General features: G+C 38.6%; 1 protein-coding gene across 5 annotated transcripts in view; it reads left to right on the top strand.

The window, feature by feature from the left end:
- The window catches only part of FAT1 (FAT atypical cadherin 1), a 112,884-nt gene extending 92,662 nt beyond the window's left edge, over nt 1–20,222 (top strand). For 2 of the 5 annotated variants that reach the window (XM_033059760.2, XM_033059758.2), the window contains 12 exons: nt 1,704–1,901; nt 5,996–6,797; nt 7,689–7,820; nt 7,927–8,090; nt 9,352–9,814; nt 10,330–10,483; nt 10,758–10,868; nt 11,084–11,715; nt 11,963–12,100; nt 14,134–14,193; nt 17,768–17,803; nt 18,704–20,222. In XM_033059760.2, coding sequence (XP_032915651.1) covers nt 1,704–1,901; nt 5,996–6,797; nt 7,689–7,820; nt 7,927–8,090; nt 9,352–9,814; nt 10,330–10,483; nt 10,758–10,868; nt 11,084–11,715; nt 11,963–12,100; nt 14,134–14,193; nt 17,768–17,803; nt 18,704–19,329 — 3,516 coding nt within the window. In that variant the 3' untranslated portion in view covers nt 19,330–20,222. Of the gene's footprint in view, nt 1–1,703; nt 1,902–5,995; nt 6,798–7,688; nt 7,821–7,926; nt 8,091–9,351; nt 9,815–10,329; nt 10,484–10,757; nt 10,869–11,083; nt 11,716–11,962; nt 12,101–12,580; nt 12,635–14,133; nt 14,194–17,767; nt 17,804–18,703 lie in introns of those variants that run through there. The other 3 variants (XM_033059761.2, XM_033059759.2, XR_004417931.1) reach the window with 2 other exon arrangements.
- The last annotated feature ends 640 nt before the right edge of the window (nt 20,223–20,862 follow it).

Here is a 20,862-nt window from a genome sequence, read left to right as displayed (position 1 = left end):
TCGCATACATGTGTGTGTACGTTACACATTCCATTTATGCATAGAACAATCTTAGAATCATACAGGGATGTTAAAATACATAATAATTTTGCTATTTCTTTTTAGTCTTAAGTGTTACTGCTTAGAAAAAGATCCTTGAGGTACCTACTACTGTGAAGCTGATGTTCTGCACCATGGCACATACGTTAAGCCTTAATTCCTATTGGCCTCCTCTGGGATCAGCCACAGAACATAGAACAAGAGTGGAATTTCATTTGGCTGCATACCAATCCTTTGACTAATTTTACACTGTAGGATGGTAGCAGTAGGCCACATTCTCAAGTGTCTGGCATGTACTTGCCCGATTCAGAAAACTGCTAAAGCAAGGACAGCAGAGTCAGCTTGCATCACAGTTTGCAAGTAAGATGTCCTGGATCTTGCATTAAAAAAAAAAAAACCAACCAAATAAAACAAAAACAAAAAAATAACCAAAAAAAAAAGCAAAACCAAATCAGCAGATGCATGTTCTGAACTTGCTGTCAAATGCATCTTCTTTCCCCCAATTACAGTCTTTCTTGAAATAAATGTTAATTAATATCTCTTAAACTGCAGACTGTGTAGCCAATATCTGTGCTATTTTGTCTGTACTGTTTCCCTTACTCAATTAAAAAGGAAAACCTCTTGTTTTATAGCTCATTCATTCATGGGGCTGCCTTAGTTGAAAGTAGCAGAGAAAATGCTGGAGGAGTTGCCCAAGAATGCTGGTGTGCATTTCCCCATATATTGGAGAGGGATGTATTTGGACACAGCAGAAAATGTGCTTAGCTCTTAGGAAAGTCAAATTACTTTGGATTTCAAATTGTAAATATTTGTATTTTAAAGCAATGGTCTTTGTTTTGCTGAAAGGGAAAAAGCTTCAACTTTTTGCAGTATCTGATAACTAAATTGACTCATTCTCTCAGAGTATTGTTAGCAGGAGTTTTTACGACTGTGAAAGCGATAACATTTTGTTATCGTTGTACTTCAAAATAATGGTTCTACTTTTCTTACTTTTCAAATAAGTATGTATATAGAAAAATCTGGCTGATACAGTAGAACACAAGTATTCTGGGAGAGGAGTTAGAAGTGTCAGATAAGGTTATATGTGTACGAAAGGTACATGATAAGTCAACATATGTGAAGTGTCTGAAACCTCAGACATCCACATCATGCAAACTTGAAGGGATTTTATGATGCAAATTTTAAAACCTGGATTTCATATTTTAGCTGGAATGGTGGCTGTAGCAACCACAGCTGTAGTCAGAACTCTGATTAAGGGGCACAAGGGATCAGATGGAGGAGTGTATTTTTCTAGTCCTCCCAACAAAGGCATTTGATTATTCTTAACAGGTGTTTTTTGTTTAAATTTCAAATCTTTGATGACTTAGTAATTAGGCTACAGTAATATTAACTCAGACCAGAAGTGGAAAATGTAAAGTGTCAAGGCTGAACGACCTCCAAAAATACAACACAAAGTTTAAAAAGCTACCTTTCTCCTTTTACTGTTTCTGAATCATATTCTCCAAGGGTAGTAATTTCCCTGAAGCAGTATTTTCATTCTGATTTCTCTTGTACTGATTAACTGCTTTGATGATAATTTTTGGGGGTTTCTGTTGCAAAGAGGAAATCAGCACCAGACCATATCCTCAATTATAACAAAACCAATGTGTATTATATATCCATAGGAAAATAAGCCTATTGGATTCAGTGTGCTGCAGCTAGTGGTGACAGACAGGGATTCTTCTCACAACGGCCCTCCTTTTCTCTTCACCATCCTGACTGGGAATGAAGAGAGAACTTTTCAGATTACCCAGCAAGGAGTTCTGACCACAAGTGCTGCGCTGAATCGCAAAGTGAGAGATCACTATTTGCTTCACATTAAGGTAGGATGGTTTTGTCATGTTCCTCTTACTGTTTTGCATTTTAAGTATTTAATTAACTTTTCCCACTCATGTTCACTCCACCACTTGTTTTTCTGTTAGGAGATCTTGGCATGCCAAGTAGTCATTTGAGGCATGTCCCATGAGATGGCATCTTCATAGGCAAAATCTGTTGGTTTAAATGTTAATCTCCATAGATGCAGTGGGAAGTTCAGTTAAACTCACAGTTAGAAGTAAGGTGAAGTGAAATGTTAACTGGGTGAGTGGTCTTGATAAGCCCTTTGCCTTCTGGTTGGAATGTTGAAAAAGCCAGGAGGGGACAGATCCCTTGTGGCATTCACTATTGACTGCAGAATTCCTCTTGCCACTGTTGTTTTGACCCTTGAAGCTGTGTGCTGGACTAAACTCACATGATGAAAGCAGGGATTGCACAACATAGCAGAAATTAAAAGTTTTTCTATAGTGCCACATTCTTTTTTCAATGGCAATTGAAAACATATTTTTTTAAGTTTGGACCTTTTTTTGTAGTATTTTCACTAAATGTTTTCTCATACATTGAAACTTGCAGTGCAGTAGTTTTAAGATCTCAGGATCCTGCAGTGGAAATCACAGCATAAAACTGAAAAAATGACCCTGAAGTGCTATAATACATGCTACATTTGCCATTGCTGTGCAAAAAGACCCGACCATGTCCAAGGTTACATTAACCTAGCTAAGTTCTCTCAAATATATTTTGTAACCTAGTGTCAGAGAAGTTCAGACCAATTGTTTTAATCTTATCTAGTCCTTTTAAGTTCAGTTATAAATTAAGCACCTGGGAACAGAGGACTTAAAATTGGTAGGCTAAAAATAGATGATCTTAATTCTTAAATTTCATTTCCAGATTCAGGTTTTAAGGAAAATTCTTGACTTCATTTTCTCATGAGGAATTTCTTTCAACCTCCAAATTATTCTTACACATACTATTGCAGATAATTTATGAGAAACATGCACCTGCAGAAGTTTAGAGTAATACTGTTTATAACTGTTATGCTGAATTCTGTCCACATTGGGCTAATTGTGACATTTGCACAAAGTCTATTTTCTTTGGGAAAAGAAGAAAAAGTTCACCCAGATACTGTAATTTGCTGTTTGAGTGACTGAAATTTTAGTAACCAGTAGCCATCAGTATAAGAACGGATACAGTTTCATTTAAGTGTAGTTTAGGGTTTAAGAATTGGGATGAAAATGGGTGCAGGCATATAGTTCCTCTGTTAGCCATTTTTCCCTCAGTAGTGATATGCCAGTTCCCCCAAAGTCACCTTTATGTTTATGGATGTTTTTCCTTTATGTGGAATCAGTGCAGTGCAAGATTCATATGTTTTACTTTAAATCTTCTCTAAGCAGTAGCTAATTTCTATTTATATTGCTTTTAAAATGTATTCTTATAAATGCATGTACAGCAGTTATATTTGTTCTGTATAGGCTGTTACACTGACTTTGTCACATTTTATGACTTAGCTGCACCTTTGACCCTTCCTTATGTGCCTGGCTTTTCTTAATTGTGAGATGCCTGTCTCTGGGTGCAATCTTAAAATTTTTTCATTTCTAAGCCACTTTCTGGTCTCTAGTCCACTTGTAAACAGCTTGTCAGTACTTCAGCTATCTTGTCTTCAGCACAGCAGCTGAAAAGTGCCTTTTTATTAGGGAATGAATATGGGCTATTTTAATGGCATCCAGTAGCTAAACAAGTGTCTTAAAACAAATGTACTCATTTAGAACAAAGACTTCTCAGAGATTGTAAGTAATTAAAGCAGACTGTACTAATGGGCCTCTTTTGGTGTGCTGTACTACCCAATCTCAGTATTTTGGATGTAGCTGATCTGTTGATTTCCAAATTTCTTGACTGGATTCTTGAAATATATCTCTTTTTTAATTGCCATTTGTCATTTTACACTTTGCTAACTTTTTTTCAATAGACATACTGCTATTATTTGCTTTGATCTTACGATCCATGGGTATGAAGACATCTAAGACTAAAACTAGTATTTCCCTATCACAAGACTCCAGTTCCAATGATACACACAAAATTATAGGCATGGCAGTTGAGGCAAAATGGTCTTCCTCTTTTCACTTAAAATAATATTTTTTAAAATCTGTAGGAAGGCATTTTCTCAAGTTCACTTCATGTTTAATTTCTGCATTTTGATCTTGCAAATCGCAAGTTAATTGCTGTGTATGATCACTTGATACCCATTTTCAGTTTTTAACTGACTTTTACTGGTGTGCTTTTCCATATTGACAGCTTTCACCTTAGTTGCTTTCTGAATGGATTGCTGAGGTAGTGATGTTTTTAATTTACAGCATACTTTAATTTGGAAAAACTCATAACCCAAAAAAACCCACTAAAACCACACAAACTTCCCCATATGCACTCTACACACCCACTACCTCCAAAAGACTTTAGTTTTTGTCATTTTAATAGAAATAAGGTTTTTTTTCCCCCCAACGGTCACCTTGTATAGGCACTCCACATGTATTTGCTTGTCCTCTCTCCAAAGGAAATAGATTGTCCATTAACAAATGTCTCACAGCATTAGTGTGCAAAATCTTCAGCTATGAGTCATGCAGTCCTTTGTGCCACACTCTAAAGTCTTCAGTTTAAAACCATAGCACATTTTTAAATATTGGCACTATTGAAAAACCGTTTCTCCTGGGACTCTTCTTTCCTACTTTCCTACATTTGTTATAATTTTGCTTGTGTTTGTTTTGAACCTTTTCTTGTTTCCCTTGGGCATTTCTTCTGTAGCTAAACTACCTGCCTTGTCTTGTTCCCAGGCAGAGATCTAGGCAAAACAAAACTTTACCAACTTGAGCTATAGCTCTTGTTATTTATTTGGATAACTGGAGGACAAGTCTCTAGCCATGCCTGTCTTTTGGAGTTACCAGAAACAGATGAAGACATGCATTACCTTTTAAAAATGCCACATTTATGTGCCCATCCACAGATAATCTTGTGCCTGGAATTGCTCCTCTTTTGGTTAAATTTGTGTAAAAAATCAAAAACAGCCACTCTGCGTAGATCTTCAAAGTGTACGTTGTAAAATTATTGCAAAATCTTTTAATCAGTACAGAATATCTTCTACTTTCTGAGTGCTGTGTATCCCCTCTGTACCTTCACAATTCATCTTTAACTATTTCTTCAATGTCACTTTCAGTAACTGGGAGAAAGTTTGGGAAAAGGTAGATGGGAAACGAGGTGAGGAATAGAAAGGAAAAAGTGAACCTAAGGGAATGCTGTTCACTCACTTTTCCACTCTTTTTTTGACTGTCTTCATAAAACAGCAGTATATGTCTTTGTCCAAACAGAGTGCAGAATAGGCTGTTCAAAAAGGCTTTAAAATTGAATTAGGCTGGTGCAGTTAAAATCAGTTGATTGTCTGAAGCAAAAAGTACTGCAGGTGCCACAGGAATGTTCTGTAACTGTCTCCATAACACTTGCCTAATGTTATTAATAGTAAAGAGTAATTCTTTTTTATCTCATTGCCCCACCTCTTTTTTCCCTCTCTGTGACCAGAAATCATGAAAGGCAATGTAATTAATTGTAACTTTCTGCATGCATTTTTTTCCTTTTGAAGTACTGTTTGGCACAGGGCATTATGTTTGTCTTCCAGACCACCTCCTAACTGAAGTGAAGCATGTTGTACATTTCTAGTGACTCATTTCTAGCATGACTCATTTAATGTTTGTTTCCATGCTTGAACATTAAAAAGCTTCAAGCACCATCTGCTGTCTGAAATCAGCTACTGTGCATTTCCTCTGTATTTGCTATCAGTGTTAATAGCTTCCTGACATTTTCCGGTAATAGGAAAACTCTAGACTTTTAATCTTGGGAGAAGTGAAAATACATTCATGTGTGCCTGCTTATGTAAACTTTTCAAATTTTCAGTTTTAACTTTTGTTTCAAGAATTGTGTTACGAAATGTATATAAAGCATTTTGCTGTAGGACTTTTTGGTGGGGTTTTTTTGGTACAAAAATACAGCTCTACAGTATAAATATTTACAGTAGAATTTGAGAGAAAGCAAAAATGTAAATCTGTCCTCATCTTTCCTTTAGGTTGCAGATAATGGAAAACCACCGTTGTCATCTTTGACGTACATTGATATTAGAGTTATTGAGGAAAGTATTTATTCTCCAGCAATACTGCCTCTGGAAATCTTTATCACAGCCTTTGGGGAAGAATATTCAGGTGGTGTCATTGGAAAAATTCATGCAACCGATCAAGATGTTTATGATACCTTGACGTACAGTCTGGACCCCAAAATGGAATCCCTGTTCTCTGTTTCCAGTACTGGTGGCAAACTAATAGCACATAAAAGATTAGATGTAGGACAGTACCTCCTAAATGTCACTGTTACAGATGGAAAATTTACAACTGCAGCTGATATTACTGTACACATCCGACAAATCACACAAGATGTATTAAATCACAGTATCACAATACGCTTTGCAAACCTGTCCCCTGAAGAATTCATTGGTGATTACTGGCGCAATTTCCAGAGAGCATTAAGAAACATCTTGGGTGTGAGGAGAAATGACATCCAGATTGTTAGTTTGCAGCCTTCTGATCCTCCTTCTAATCTAGATGTCCTCTTGAATATTGAAAAGTCTGGTAGCTCTCACCACCCAATGAGAATTTTGCTTCACAAGATAAACTCTTCTGTGCCTGACCTAGAGGAGATTTTAGGTGTCCGGATAATTGATGTGTTTCATAAGCTCTGTGCAGGCCTGGATTGTCCTTTGAAATTTTGTGAAGAAAAAGTAACAGTGGATGAGAACATCATGTCAACCCACAGCACAGCCAGGCTGAGTTTTGTCACTCCTCGTCATCACAGGACAGCAGTTTGTCTTTGTAAAGGTAAGAACACAGTAAGGAAAACCGTATCCTTGAAAAGATTGTTCTGGTTTTAAAAAGCAGTAATGTACAGATGGAAATTTATATTACAGGACAAGATTAGGAATGTTCAGTAACTCCATAATATTTGCCTAATCTTATTCATAGTAGAGAGTAATTCTTTCTTATCTCATTACCTCATTTCAAGAGTTTACATAATACAAGCTTATGGGAGCAGATACTTCTTTTTATAGCTACACCTTCATTTTTCATTTTATGAAAGAAGGTTTTTTTTTGTTGTTGTAAGTTCCTGCAAAGTACCTGAATACTTCCTTGTTTGTGTTTAGAGGAGTAGCCCACACAGTTTCTAAACTTGTTTGGGAATGAGAGGGTAATGTGGAAAATAAATATTCGTTAAAATATATTTAAGTATAAAGATTTTCTGACAGAAGATTAATTTATCTTTATCTCTGAGGAAAACAACATTGCTTTTTAAAACCAGGACTTAACCTTGCTGGGGGAACTTGCGCATATGAAGTAAATACTTAAAGCCCATTCCTTTTCTGTCTGAAATACAAACATGCTTTTCTCTGCTTTCTCCAACCTACTCTGTCCGTGTTTAGTATCTGCATGTTGGGTATTGTGGTGAATGATTCTAATGGTAAGCCTTAAACCACAACACTAGTTTCCCAGTTTTACCAATTGAATTGAGCAATCAAGATAGGGATGAGCATCAGACACTCTGTATGCTATTTGTCTAGTCTGTGCCAGTCGTGCCCCATAACTCTTATTCACTTCCTTGTCTGATAGTTAGGGATATCATTTAGGGTACTTTCAGCTACTATACAGAAGAAACCCTTTTCACAAAGTACCATCACCACCAACGGAAGAGAAATGATGAATTTGGTTTTACAGATGGGAAGTGCCCCCTGGTGAACACTCTGTGTGAAGGAAACCCGTGTCCTGAAGGCACTGAATGTTTAGGAGATCCAAAGGAAGGAAAATACACCTGTGTTTGTCAAGACAGCAAAGCTGGACAATGTCCTGGTAAGGAGTCAGCTCTAAAAAACTGTGTAAAACTATATTACTTTCCAAATATAAATTTGATTCCAGTCCTGTGCTAATACTTTTTATGCTTTTCTGTATTTCTAAGCATCAGCTGGCTCTGCTGTGACATTTACTGGGAGCAGCTATGTGAAATACCGTCTCATGGAAAATGAGAACAAAGAGGAAATGAAGCTGACAATGAGACTTAGAACTTACTCTGCTCATGCAGTTGTTATGTACGCTCGAGGAACAGACTACAGCATATTAGAGGTATATTAAAATCTCCCAGTGCATATCTCTTGCTTTCTTCCAACCATCTTCTTACTATTTTTGTGTCAGATTAAAAGATTGAGTCATAAAATCTCTGCAGAATTATTACAGTTGAAAATTGCCTTAACAGTAGGGTGTGTTAACACATCCAGGTGACAAACTTGTACAGAATTTTTAAAATGTGTAAACAAACAAAGCTTCCTGAATAATATATTTTAAATAACTTTAAATTTATTTGCTTGTAATGCTGAAATCCATACAGGAAAGGTTACTTAAAGCGCAAGATGAAAGGTATTGAGGTATTGTAATATTTTGATTACAGTAATTTCACGAATACAAGCCGCACCAATTTGACTAAGATTTTGCTCCTAAACCGGAAATGCGGCTAATACTCAGGAGCGGCTAATATGTGAATAATTTTCTGACATTTACAATGTCAGAAGTGCCAGCCAGAGTGCTGAGCCAAGCTGCTGCAACGTCAGCATTTTGCGATTGTTACAAATTGCTACTCTGTTGCACCGCGGGTGGAGCCTGGCTGCCTGCAGGAAGCACGGGGGGCAGGAAGAGAGGCGGGAGAGCTCCCTCCTTCCCTCTTCTACCACAGCCCGGGGGAGAGACGGGGGGGCCCCACGCCACCATTGCCGCGGCTCGGGAAGGTGGGGGGGACCCGGGCCTCCGTCCCTGCCTGCCACCACAGGGCAGCGCCGCGCTGTGGTGACCAAGCCCAGTGGCAGCGGCAGCTGGCCCCCAGTGGCCCCGCCGAGCGGCAGCACCGGGCTGGGCTTCCTGGCCCCATCAGCAGCACCTAGCGGGCCGAGCCTGCACAGCCTTAGCTGAGCCAGTAAACCCCACCCTGCCGCCATTCTGTTACTATTTGGCAACTTCGTTGCACACGGATCCTCCCTGCGAACGACAGAGCGGCTTATATTCAGGTGCGGCTTATTTATGGACAAAGAACGAAATATTTGCCAACACCCAGAGATGCGGCTTATACTCAGTGTGGCTTGTATTCATGAATTTACTGTATGATCTGTGACTACTTTACTAGAGGAACAAAATGATCAAAGGGTACGTTTCAATTAAAAGAACCATATAGAATAAATCACAGTTGCTGTGACTGGCAAATGGTGTTACTAAACTCCTTTTTATGAACACCACCATCATCCTGTCTCCCCAGCAAATATAAACTTTTATAGGCATCAATATTTTATACTCTTTAAGTGTGCAGACCATTTATTGATGACATGGCTTTCCTCTGTAGATCCATCATGGAAGACTGCAATATAAATTTGATTGTGGCAGTGGACCTGGGATTGTGTCTGTTCAGAGCACTCAGATAAATGATGGCCAGTGGCATTCCATATCTCTTGAAGTGGATGGAAACTATGCACGACTTGTTCTGGACAGGGTGCACACTGCATCTGGTACTGCTCCTGGTACACTTAGAACACTAAACCTAGACAATCATGTGTTTTTTGGTGGTCATATTCGTCAGCAAGGTACAAGACATGGTAGAAGTCCTCAGGTTAGCAATGGTTTCAGAGGCTGTATGGATTCCATTGTACTAAACGGGCAAGAGCTGCCCCTAAACAGCAAGCCACGAAACTATGCACACATGGAAGAATCTGTAGATGTCACTCCTGGATGCTTACTGACTGCCACAGATGGCTGTTCAAGCAGCCCCTGTCAGAATGGAGGCATCTGCAATGCCCTGTCAAATGGTGGTAAGCTGCTCTTTATTCTTCTGCTTTTAGTTTTCAAAATTGCTTTTCAACTTCTCTGCTTTGAAGGACAAAACAATGTCTCAGAGTTGTAGAAGGTCAGTTGTTGGATAGATAGGAAGGATGTGTGTGCCTTCTAGATTCAAGTCCTTTGGGTATGAGGTAGACAAAGTCCATCTGGCAAAGTGGGGATTTAATCTTCAGTGCTGACATCTGAGGTCCATCCTCTTAACTACCTACTTTGCAGTCTTTCATTAAAAATTCTGAAATCATTGGGACAATTTGTGTTTTTGAGAGAAATGGAATCATCCTTCTGTCATGTTTAAGGAATCTCTTACTGTTATACTTTACCTCATCTTTCGATAAAAGCGTATCTATTTTTTCCCATCCTTTTTCTCTTGTAACAGGTTAGTGGGTAAAGAGGAATTTATCTTAAATCTGTAGGTGGGCAGAGAGGATTTTATCTCAAATCCTGTAAAGCCGTGGGTATCTTTCAAAAAGACTGTATTTGATTTCAGGTTACTACTGCAAGTGTGCACCTTTGTTTATGGGAACTCACTGCGATGTAAGTGTCAACCCATGTGCTTCCAACCCCTGCCTTTACGGTGGGACTTGCATCCCAGTCAGTGATGATTTTATCTGCCAGTGCCGAGGACAGTACACAGGTCAAAGGTATGTTTGTATGGTTCATTGTATCAATGAACCCCTCAGAAAACAGGAGATAAATGTAACACTTTTTCTGTTTCCATTTTTACCTGTTTCCTGCTTAAAGCTCAGACTTTGAGACACACTGGAGCTGGCTGAAGTTAGCAACAGCCCTATGTTAAAGCTCTGAATCCCACATTACAAACTCGCTTGCCCTATGTTACAGCTCTGAATCCCACATTATAAAACTCGTTTGCAGTAAGGTAATGTTCAGCTGGTTTTGTTTGTTTTGCTGTTGCAGATGCCAACTGGGTCCATATTGCAAAGACAATCCTTGCAAAAACAGTGGCAAGTGTATTGACAGTTTGGATGGACCTGTTTGTGAGTGTGAGTCAGGCTTTCGTGGAGAAAGGTAGGTAACATTCCACATATTGAATTTTAATAGTATTAATTAACAGATTGACAGTTCAAACTGGTTGAAATCTGGGATTTTGATAAAATAGCAAAATGAATGTTAGGGTGCGTATATAACCTTATCATAAATGTATCTAAAATTGTTGAGAACAAGATTTCAACAAAGACTACTGATGCACACTAAACATCACTGCTGTGCTCTGTTTCTGATAGGTGCCTGACTGATGTCGATGAATGTGTAGAAAACCCATGCCTCAATGGTGCCCTTTGTGAGAATACTTATGGTTCCTACCACTGCAACTGTAGTCATGGATTTGGAGGCAAACACTGCACAGACATTGTTCTTAATAAATATGTTTCAACGTCTTGGAACATCAGCTTAGCTGAAGTGATTGGGATTATTGTTTTCATCGCAGGAATCTTCTTGTTAGTTGTGATTTTTGTTGTTTGCCGCAAAGTGGTTGGTAGAAAGAAGAAGCACCAGCCAGAACCTGAAGACAAGCAACTGGGAGCTACGACAGCCTTCCTGCAAAGACCATGTTTTGATGCAAAGTTGAATAAGAACATCTATTCTGACATCCCACCACAGGTTCCTGTTCGTCCCATTTCGTACACTCCAAGCATTCCAAGCGACTCCAGGAACAACCTTGACAGGAATTCTTTTGAAGGGTCTGCTATCCCTGAGCACCCCGAGTTTAGTACTTTTAACCCAGATTCTGTGCACGGTCACCGGAAAGCAGTAGCTGTTTGCAGTGTTGCACCAAATTTGCCACCTCCACCTCCCTCCAACTCGCCTTCAGACAGTGATTCAATACAGAAACCCAGCTGGGATTTTGACTATGACAGTAAGAGATGTTCTTATTTTTGGTTTTCCTGTTAAATGTGTGTGCTGGTACTATTTTAATATGAGTAAAAAGTCTCTGTTTACACCTCTTGGAGTACAAAAGGCATTAAGACTTTACTGAGTTTTGTCTCTGATCAGCCTTCATACTCTACTAAATTTTGTAAAAATGTGCAGATCTCAATGTTAAATTGTATTGATTCTTTAATCTAGAATCTATTCATTGTCTCATTTGAAACTTTTTCTTTCAGCTAAAGTAGTAGATCTTGACCCCTGCCTTTCTAAGAAGCCTCTGGATGAAAAGAACTCCCATCCTTACAGTGCTAGAGAAAGCATGTCTGAGGTCCAGTCTCTCAGCTCCTTCCAATCTGAATCATGTGATGACAATGGTACGTAAAATGCAATCATTCTGTACCACTGCTGATGTTCATTTGTTCTGTCTTTGCGTCTGTATCTTTTAGTAACAATAGGATTTACATATATTGAATATATATTAAATAGTAGCTTATTTAATATATATTTGTATTTACTTATGTTAATACCCAGATCTGTTAATTTTTAAAAAATATTTTACCTATCTCCACACCGTTAATTACTTTACCTTAATATTATATGTAATCATTCTACTGTTAGAATATTACAGTAAAAATGCAGCTCAAGTTGCTCAGAGCCTTGTGTTTAAAACATTTTAGAATTTGGTAAACTCTTCTAGGTTATCCTTAGTTATCACCTTATGCAAGAATACAGTGAATTTAAAAAATGGCCTCTGCACAAATATAACTTCCACTTTGCTGTTCAGCTCTCAGTAAAAAGCTTTCTGGTGTTACAGTTTCATTTGTTTCCTTCTCTTTTTCTTGCTGCGACCTCAGCTCCCATATGGATCAGATCAGTTCTGAGTGAGAGCAGAGTTTAAGGGACTGCTTGTAAGTTTGATTACTTTAGTAATGAAGGAAACTGCACAAAAAGAAGTTTTGTTATAATAGAACAGTATATTTGGCTTTCACCATGATTGAAATGAATTCATAAAAACATTTCATACATTGCAAAAAGCCAGTATAAAAATATAAATATTTTCATCGCACCTCAAGTCCATCAAAATATAATCAATGGATGTCTTTTCCATTGTGATGACAGATGCTTTTATAGTTGATATGAATGCATCTATGTATTCAGAAACATGTCATACTGATTGGACAAAGCCACAGTTGTTCCTAACTTAATTTGCTAAGTTAAGGTGTGCTTTGACTCTTTATTCCATTTTCTGCTTTTGTCTCTTCCTGGTAAAAAAGAACTTGAAATTCCTTTAGCTTAGGAATAAAGAATATTCTGCTTCTTAATGAAGTAGAGTGATTTGTTATTAACAGCATGAAAAAAAACTATCTGTTTTAATGATTGGTGAAAGTAAAATGGTATGCTTACAGTCCTCATCATTTTATCAGTAGACCTGATACCAACTTCCAGCTTTTTTTCTTGTGGTTTTGTGTCGTGTTGTACATGTTGTTCTCCCCTCCTCACTGTCTCATATGTTTAGTGTATTCTTTTTCCCATTTCCTGTCATGTATTGATTAATCATTAATACATTGTTTTAAGAGAAATAGCTGTAGCATCTGTAGAGACTGTTTCTTCCTTCCATTTTGGTAGATTCAGAATTTATTAGCTTGATATTTAATCTCTGAGCTGTGTAAACAAGTTGCATGTGTTTACTTCATTTTACCCTTTAAGAATAAACCTTTCTCCATTCCAAAACGATCTTGAGGGAAAGGAAAGACATAAAAAATACATTCATTTAAGTTTGGTTGTTTTTTTTTTTTTGTAAATAAGCATATAGCAGCCTGAATTTGGTATTCCTGCGTTGATATCTCTACTTCATACAAAACTTAAGTAGATCAGTAACAAAAATTTTCAGTAGGAATTTTTCATATTTTATCCTTTAAGTTCATTTCAGGGAAAATTTCTTTATCATGTCTTTCATTGGTAGGGAGGAAACATAGTTTGCATTTTTAAAGAAGTCTAATGCAATAATCCTTAATTCACCCAACACAAGCCTTTAGAAAAGTCTAGTTTGTTGCTATGTAGATAAAGTATTATGCAAATTAATATATTTAGGCAACATTTCAGAAATTCCAACAGAAGTTAAGTAGCCTCATGCTCATGCAAAATGTACTTCACGAGTAGTTACTAGTACTTTTGTATGTTTAGGAAGAATAAAACTGAGCTTTAGATATGTGTTTTATGTATTACATGCAACTACTCCCTAGACTGAGAGTAAATGTGAATGTACACCAATAATCTTGCTCTGTAAAATAGTAACAAACTCAAATTTCACAGTGTTGATGGGGGTTTTTATGTGTATCTGTCTGTGGTTTAAAGTGATACTAACTATAGGTTTGTTTTAATTTGCTCCTTTTATACCTTTTACAAGCTTCCATAGCGACTGTAATACACCTTGTCAATGCTGTTGTTGACTCGGTGGAAAAAGAAGGTATATACATGTTTTCATATTTATTTACTGCTTTGGCAGCATAATGCACGTTTGTCTTATTACATTGTCTTCTCGTAACATAGTCCTAGCCAGATGCAACTTATAAAATATTATTTACTTAGACTTTCTGATCAGTTACAGCACAAAATATATATTGTATATCTGCTAATATTTTCTTGCATATGCTGTAGATGCCTTGTGAACAGGTTTCAAAGTATGTTTTCTTGGGAAAAACAGGATTGGCATAAAAAGATCTTGGTGCTTACTCTCTTCTGAAAATATTCATAGTAAATCGGGCAGCAGAATTGAGACAACATCAAAGGCAAATACATGCAGCACTGTAGATGAAACAGCAGCCACCTCCGCTTCCTTTTCTTCTCCCACCCACACCTGTTGATACCTTGTCCAGCTGACCAGAATCAAAATGGTGTGATATCAGTACTCACTTCCTTGGTCTTCAGATCAATCTGTCTCTTAAGCAGAAAAAAATTATTTTTGTCTGCAAGTGAGATACAACCATACACATCCTCCTCAGTTTAAGGAGTTTGTTACTAAGCAGCCTTACAACAATACCTAAAATGTATGTCTGGGTATATGCATGCACACATATATTTGTATGTGTGTAGTATGTATTTGGAAGTTAGAAAGAGGCAAGGTGGGCACTTTCAATGGTATTTTGTTTAATTTCTCTAACATTTAAGAACTAACCACTCTGAGAAAAACTCTTTACAAAAGAGTAGTAGTAATAAAAGTGCCAGTGAGTCTTTCCAAATGCTAACTATTGTTTTAATTAACTAAATAGTACTTTAGGTTCCAGTAGAAGGGTTTTTTTCTGAAATAACATCCAGCCTATGCTTCCTATTTCTAGATACAGACTAGGAAACATAATATTTTTTACTTAGTCCTACTTAAAATGAAGTCATTTTAAGAACATAAAATCGATTATAGTAGCTAAAGTTTCACTTTGGTTTGTTATCTGAGGTACCCTTTTTAATTTACACAGACACAAAAGAAAGTAGACAAATGCAAGGAGTTCCAATTACTTGAGAGTATTTCATTAATGAGGGTGCCATTTCATTGATGTGTACCTATGGACAGTAGTCCTCAGTGCAGAAAAATTGCAATGCACAGTACTTGGGAATGGGAGAATTACAGGAGTAAAAGAGGCCAGATCCACCAGGGGAAATATTAAATAACTGATTCAGATTTTCTCTAAGATTTTAATTGGTAGAATCTAAAAATTACAGCTGTAGTTCTCAAGTCAAAGATGAAAGTATGGCTTGGTGTTTTAGTATCACTGTTAAGGTAAATACAAACATGTATGCATTGCAGTCATACATACAGTAGTTTCATGAATACAAGCCGCACAGAGTATAAGCCGCACTTCCGGTGCGTCGACAATGTTGATGTCTTTGTCAATAAATAAGCCGCACCCCGAATATTAGCCGCACTTTCGTTCGTAGCGAGAATCCGTGCGCAGCTTTCACAAATTGGCCAATTAGTAACAGGATCGCGACATAGCGGGGTTTACTGGCTCGGGGCGGGGCCAGGCAGGCTCGGCCCGCTCATGGTTGCCGACAGGGGCGGGTGGCCCAGCTCGGCGCTACGGCTCGGCGGGGCCGCTTGGGGCCGGCTGGGTGGTGCTGCTGCTGCCGCCAGGCTCCCTGGCTCCCCGCTCCTGTCTGCACCGCCGCTGCCGCATTTGCTCGCCCTGGCCGGCACTGCTGGCCCCCGCACCGCCGGGCTCCCCCATGCTGCTGGCCCTGGTTCTCCTGGGCTCCAGTGCACTGCCAGCCACGCTTCTGCGGGGCTTCTCCCCGCCCGCCGGGCTTCCTGCTTCTGCTATCCTCCCCTATGTAGTTGGGCTCCCGTGCACTGCCAGCCCCGCTTCTGCCGGGCTCCCCCGCCCTGCTGGCCCGGCCTCTGCCGCCCCCCCCTGCCCCACCCTGCTGGTTCAGGCTCTGCCGCCCGCCCCCCGCACTGCTGGCCCCACCTCTGCCAGGCTTTCCCACCTCTGCCAGGGCCAGCCAGGCTCCAGCTTGGCTTGGGGCTGCCGCGGGCTCTCACTTCCGTGTTGGCAGCTTTTAGAATATTGTTCATATATTAGCCGCCCCTGAATATTGGCCGCACTTCTGGGTTTCCACCAAAATTTTTATCAAGTTGCTGCGGCTTGTATTCGTGAAATTACTGTAAATTAAATGTGTCCTACTCAGCTGCTTCGTAAGATCTGAAAGTTTCTGCTCTTAATAAGCATTTCTTCTTTGAAAGCATCTTAGGCAAAGAGTTATGCTTTTGAGCAGCCTCAGGAGGGTGTCAGTTCAAGCAGCAGAGATCCTTCTTCCTGCAGGATCTGCAGCAAGGCTATGTTCTGGGACAGATGGTCCTTAGCTTTGGTCTCCCCAAGTGTTTTGTCCAACAGGCATCCTGGAAGCATGATCTGTAGCTAATCTCATCGTAGGTCAGTTTTAGGCTTGTATTCTCTGCACTGCTTCTCAGGTTGTAGCTTGATGCAAATCAGTGATGCTGAGTGCAAGAGAAAATATAGTTTCAATCTAGCAGATTGTCACATAAAGATGGGCACATCTTGTTCTAGTCTGTTTCTGCCATTTATGTTAAAGTGTCTTTGCCTCAGAAGAAGAGGAAAACCAAAATCTCTCCATTCATTGTTAAAAGTGCTCTAAACCCTAAAGCCTGGCTGGCTTTAGTTTTGAACTCAATTTCCCAGGAAAAATAAAGAATGTTATCTTCTAAGCAGACTAGTGATCAGAACCTTCTGGAGTTGAGGCCAGAGATGTTTTAAGAGTCTCAGAGCTCAGACTGACATCTCCATTAGTTTGAACAGTATTTTTCTTGTCTGGGCTAGACAAGCTTAAAAAACAGGAACTTCTTTCCAAAGAGTCAACCTCTGTCCCTTCAGTCTTCCAACAGATGAAAGCGTGAATTCTTGTGAGAAGATTCTGCTATTAGGATAGGCATCACTCATCTTTAGAGACTTTAATAGGGAATATAGATTCCTGAAAAGAGAAAGGTTTAATATTTGTCAGATAACACAGGGCAATTCTCTGCTGAGCATGAGTTGTTTGGATTGCTGTACAAAGGGAGGCAGGTCTCCCAGGGCTTTATGTACGGAAGCCAAACACTAAAGGAAGTTACCTTGATATTTGAAAGATAGTTTAAAGTGTAAGTGCCAATAGATGGAGCCCTGTATCAAAACACAAGGGTAGATACAAGGAAAGAGAAAAATCAGATCAAGTCCTGTTACCCTGTGTAGCAGAAGTCCTGAATATACTGATACAAGGATTTCAGTGAACTCCAGACTGCAGATTTTACAACAAGACAGCTAAGTCCCAGATGGACTGTACATTAATTTAGTAGCTGTCCTACAAAATTTTGGCAAATAAGGAGCCCAGAAGAAAATTTTTTAAAAACACAACTTCAATATTGTTGATTGGACTGGACAAAAACAGTGTGAATGTAATAGTGACTCGTCATTGTTTGTCTTCATATTGGTTCTACTGTTTGATTCCTAACTACGGATGTTTTCTCCTTTTTCTTCTTATTCTGCCACCTAAAGAATCTTTTGCTGTTCCTGACCTCAGCAATTCAAGAGGTGACTTCTGCATGCAGTTCATTGATGTTCACCAAAATATTTCTGTTAATATTTGGTTTTAACACAGACTTACTATCAGTTGCTTGCTGTGCATTTGTTTGCAGTGATTTCTCTTTACTAGATTTGTACTATATTACAACAGTGTATTTTTAATTGGTGTTCAGATGAGAGAAATTATTGGTTTTTAGTTAGTTTAGGCTTCCATCTAGTTTCCAGCAGTCAAATACAAACCTATTCAAAGGGAGTTTGCAAGAGAGGATCAAGTCCAGTCATTTTTGCATGTTTAAGCTTGATTTTCCTGTTTTGTTCTTGTAGTTGAATGTGGAATGTATTTACTAATAACAAAAGATTTTTATCAGAGGTGTTCCTGTAGAGCTAACAGCATTTTTTGAAACTAACTATAATTTGTTTGAGCAGCAGAGTCGCATTAAATGGTCCGAATACTTTACCAAATAGATATGGCTTCTTTTATATAAGGAAGTTGTGGGTTATATATGCTAAATATATTCTTAAGAAAAAATGGGGTATTGTTATCACCCTAACTAATTACTCAGCAACAATTAAGTATTTAGCGGGGGGGGTGGGGGGGTGTTGATTCTTTGCAATCCAGTGAACAACTATGTATTATGACAGCATATTCCATAGGTGACTACAGCTCTTCCCATGTTAGCTGTGATGTCTGAGAAAATGGAAAAGTTCAAGTGTGAATCATGCACACTGTCTCATGCATGGCATAAAGTTGTGTTGAATGTCTTTTGTGCAACCAGGGCAAACTGCTGATTAACAACTAGTGTCCTAATCACAGTGATTGCATTGTTTTAATACATGTGTTGGTTTTTCAATTCAGACTGACTTGGATACAAGATAGTAATTTTTTTTTTTTTTTAATTGACTTTTCAGGTTATCACTGGGATACATCAGATTGGATGCCAAGTGTTCAGTTGCCAGGTATCCAAGAGTATCCAAATTATGAAGTGGTTGAGGAGGCAGCTCCCCTCTACACAGATCCAAATGCCATCGATACAGACTATTACCCTGGTGGTTATGACATAGAAAGTGATTTTCCACCTCCACCTGATGACTTCCCTGCACCTGATGAGCTTCCACCGTTACCACCCGAATACAGTGACCAGTTTGAGTCAATACAGCCACCCAGAGACATGCCAGCCGTAGGTAGCTTGGGTTCTTCTACAAGGAGCAGGCAGAGATTTAACCTTAACCAGTACCTTCCCCATCACTACCCTGCAGACATGTCAGAACCTCAGACTACACCCAGTGGCGGCAGCGGCAGCTACAGGGAGCCATACGCTCCGTACTCACTGGGCTTCAGTCAAGACTTTGAAGCACCCACTGTAGACAACATGTCCATGTCTGTGTACGCTTCCACAGCCTCCTGCTCGGATGTGTCGGCATGCTGTGAAATGGAGTCTGAAGTCATGATGAGTGACTATGAGAGTGGAGACGATGGTCACTTCGAAGATGTGAAAATTCCTCCACTTGATTCCCAGCAACATACAGAAGTCTGACACACTCAACAAAAGTGCCTGGACTCTAAAAAACTTTATCAAATCTAGAACAATTTTCATTTTTTCTTTTTTTCTTTTTTTTTTTTCCCCAGCCATGGTGAATGCTTTTGTTTCAGTGAGCTAAACTGGCATGGCAGCATTGGATCATGCAATTCATTTCATTAAATGAACCTCTTTCCATTTCCTGACCTACAGTTTTTGGAAAGTTCCAAGATTTCCATTGGCTGTGCCATATCTGAACATCCTTTATGTACTTACATTGTTCTATGTTTAAAAAAAATCACATACCACTTTTCCATATTAGCATGATACATATATTTATATAGTTCTAATGCAATTAATTTTCTCTACTTTTTGTAAATTTTATGTACAGTTTTGATTTTAATAGTTTTAACTAGATTTTGTAGATATTTTGTGAATTTGTTTTCCACTGAAACTAGTGGTGTTAGTGTGCCATTAAAAATGAGCACCCTGACTTATAATCAGGGCATCACTGTATGTATTCCCCTGAAAACTAAGGTTTGACATTTCATTGTAAAACATTCAACATATTCACACAGTTTCAACTGTACATACATTAGGTCTGATATTTTTCTGGGTCAGCTGTATGGAAATGTCTTAAATGGGTTGCTGTATTTTAGAACTGTAAACATTTTTTTCCCTTCTTGGAAAGTGTGTTGGGGACCTTCTGCATACCAGTTTAGAACCAAAACCACCATGACACAGTTTTTATAGTGTCTGTATATTTGTGATCCAATGGTCTTGTAAAGGTTTTTACTGAAAATTACCATTAGCCAGTCTTTCTTACTGACAATAAATTATTAATAAAATACTTTAGCTTTGCTCTGTGTATCTCTATTATATAATATACCATTGACAAAGCATTCAGTGCAGCATTTTTTTAAGTCTGTATATGTTTTGTACTGTATTAAGTTACTTGCTCCAAGCAACTCGTTTTCCTCTCCTCCGAAATCAGCCTGCAGCTGTGTTAGAGATGCTCACAAGATGGCAGTGTGTGTCTGCTTAATGGTGTTTTTAAAAGTAATCGGGCCAGTCTGAATAAAGATTGATGGGTATCAAACTGCAGTAGCCTTTTCGGTAGTTTGCATTTTTCTTTAAACATATAATATCAGATATGTAAATTCCTGAATATCTTTTTCTCAAATCACAAAAATATCTACAAAAAAAAAAAAATCCCCAGGATCTTTAAAGCAGTTTCTCCTCTCCTTTATCACCCGAATACAGTAATTTCGCGATTATAAGCCGCACCAGTTTGACTAAAATTTTGATCCGAACCCAAAGTGCGGCTTATAATCAGGTGCGGCTTTATATACGGACAAAGAACAAAAAGTGGCTGTTTTAGTTTGGAGGACAGGTGTCTGCTGAGAAAGGCAGGAGCTTCTCTTTGAAACGGAGAATGTGATTTCAGGCAAAGATATGGGAATTAGGAATAACAGTTCTTTTCCAGGGAAATTAAAATAGAAATACAGTACTACAAAGAAACAAACTCCAAACAAAGTAAGAGTACAACCT

This window comes from Catharus ustulatus, chromosome 5 (genome assembly GCF_009819885.2).
Source record: "Catharus ustulatus isolate bCatUst1 chromosome 5, bCatUst1.pri.v2, whole genome shotgun sequence".
NCBI lineage: Eukaryota > Metazoa > Chordata > Aves > Passeriformes > Turdidae > Catharus > Catharus ustulatus.
Note: the sequence above shows the minus strand (reverse complement) of the source record. Positions and strands in the feature narration are given on the sequence as shown.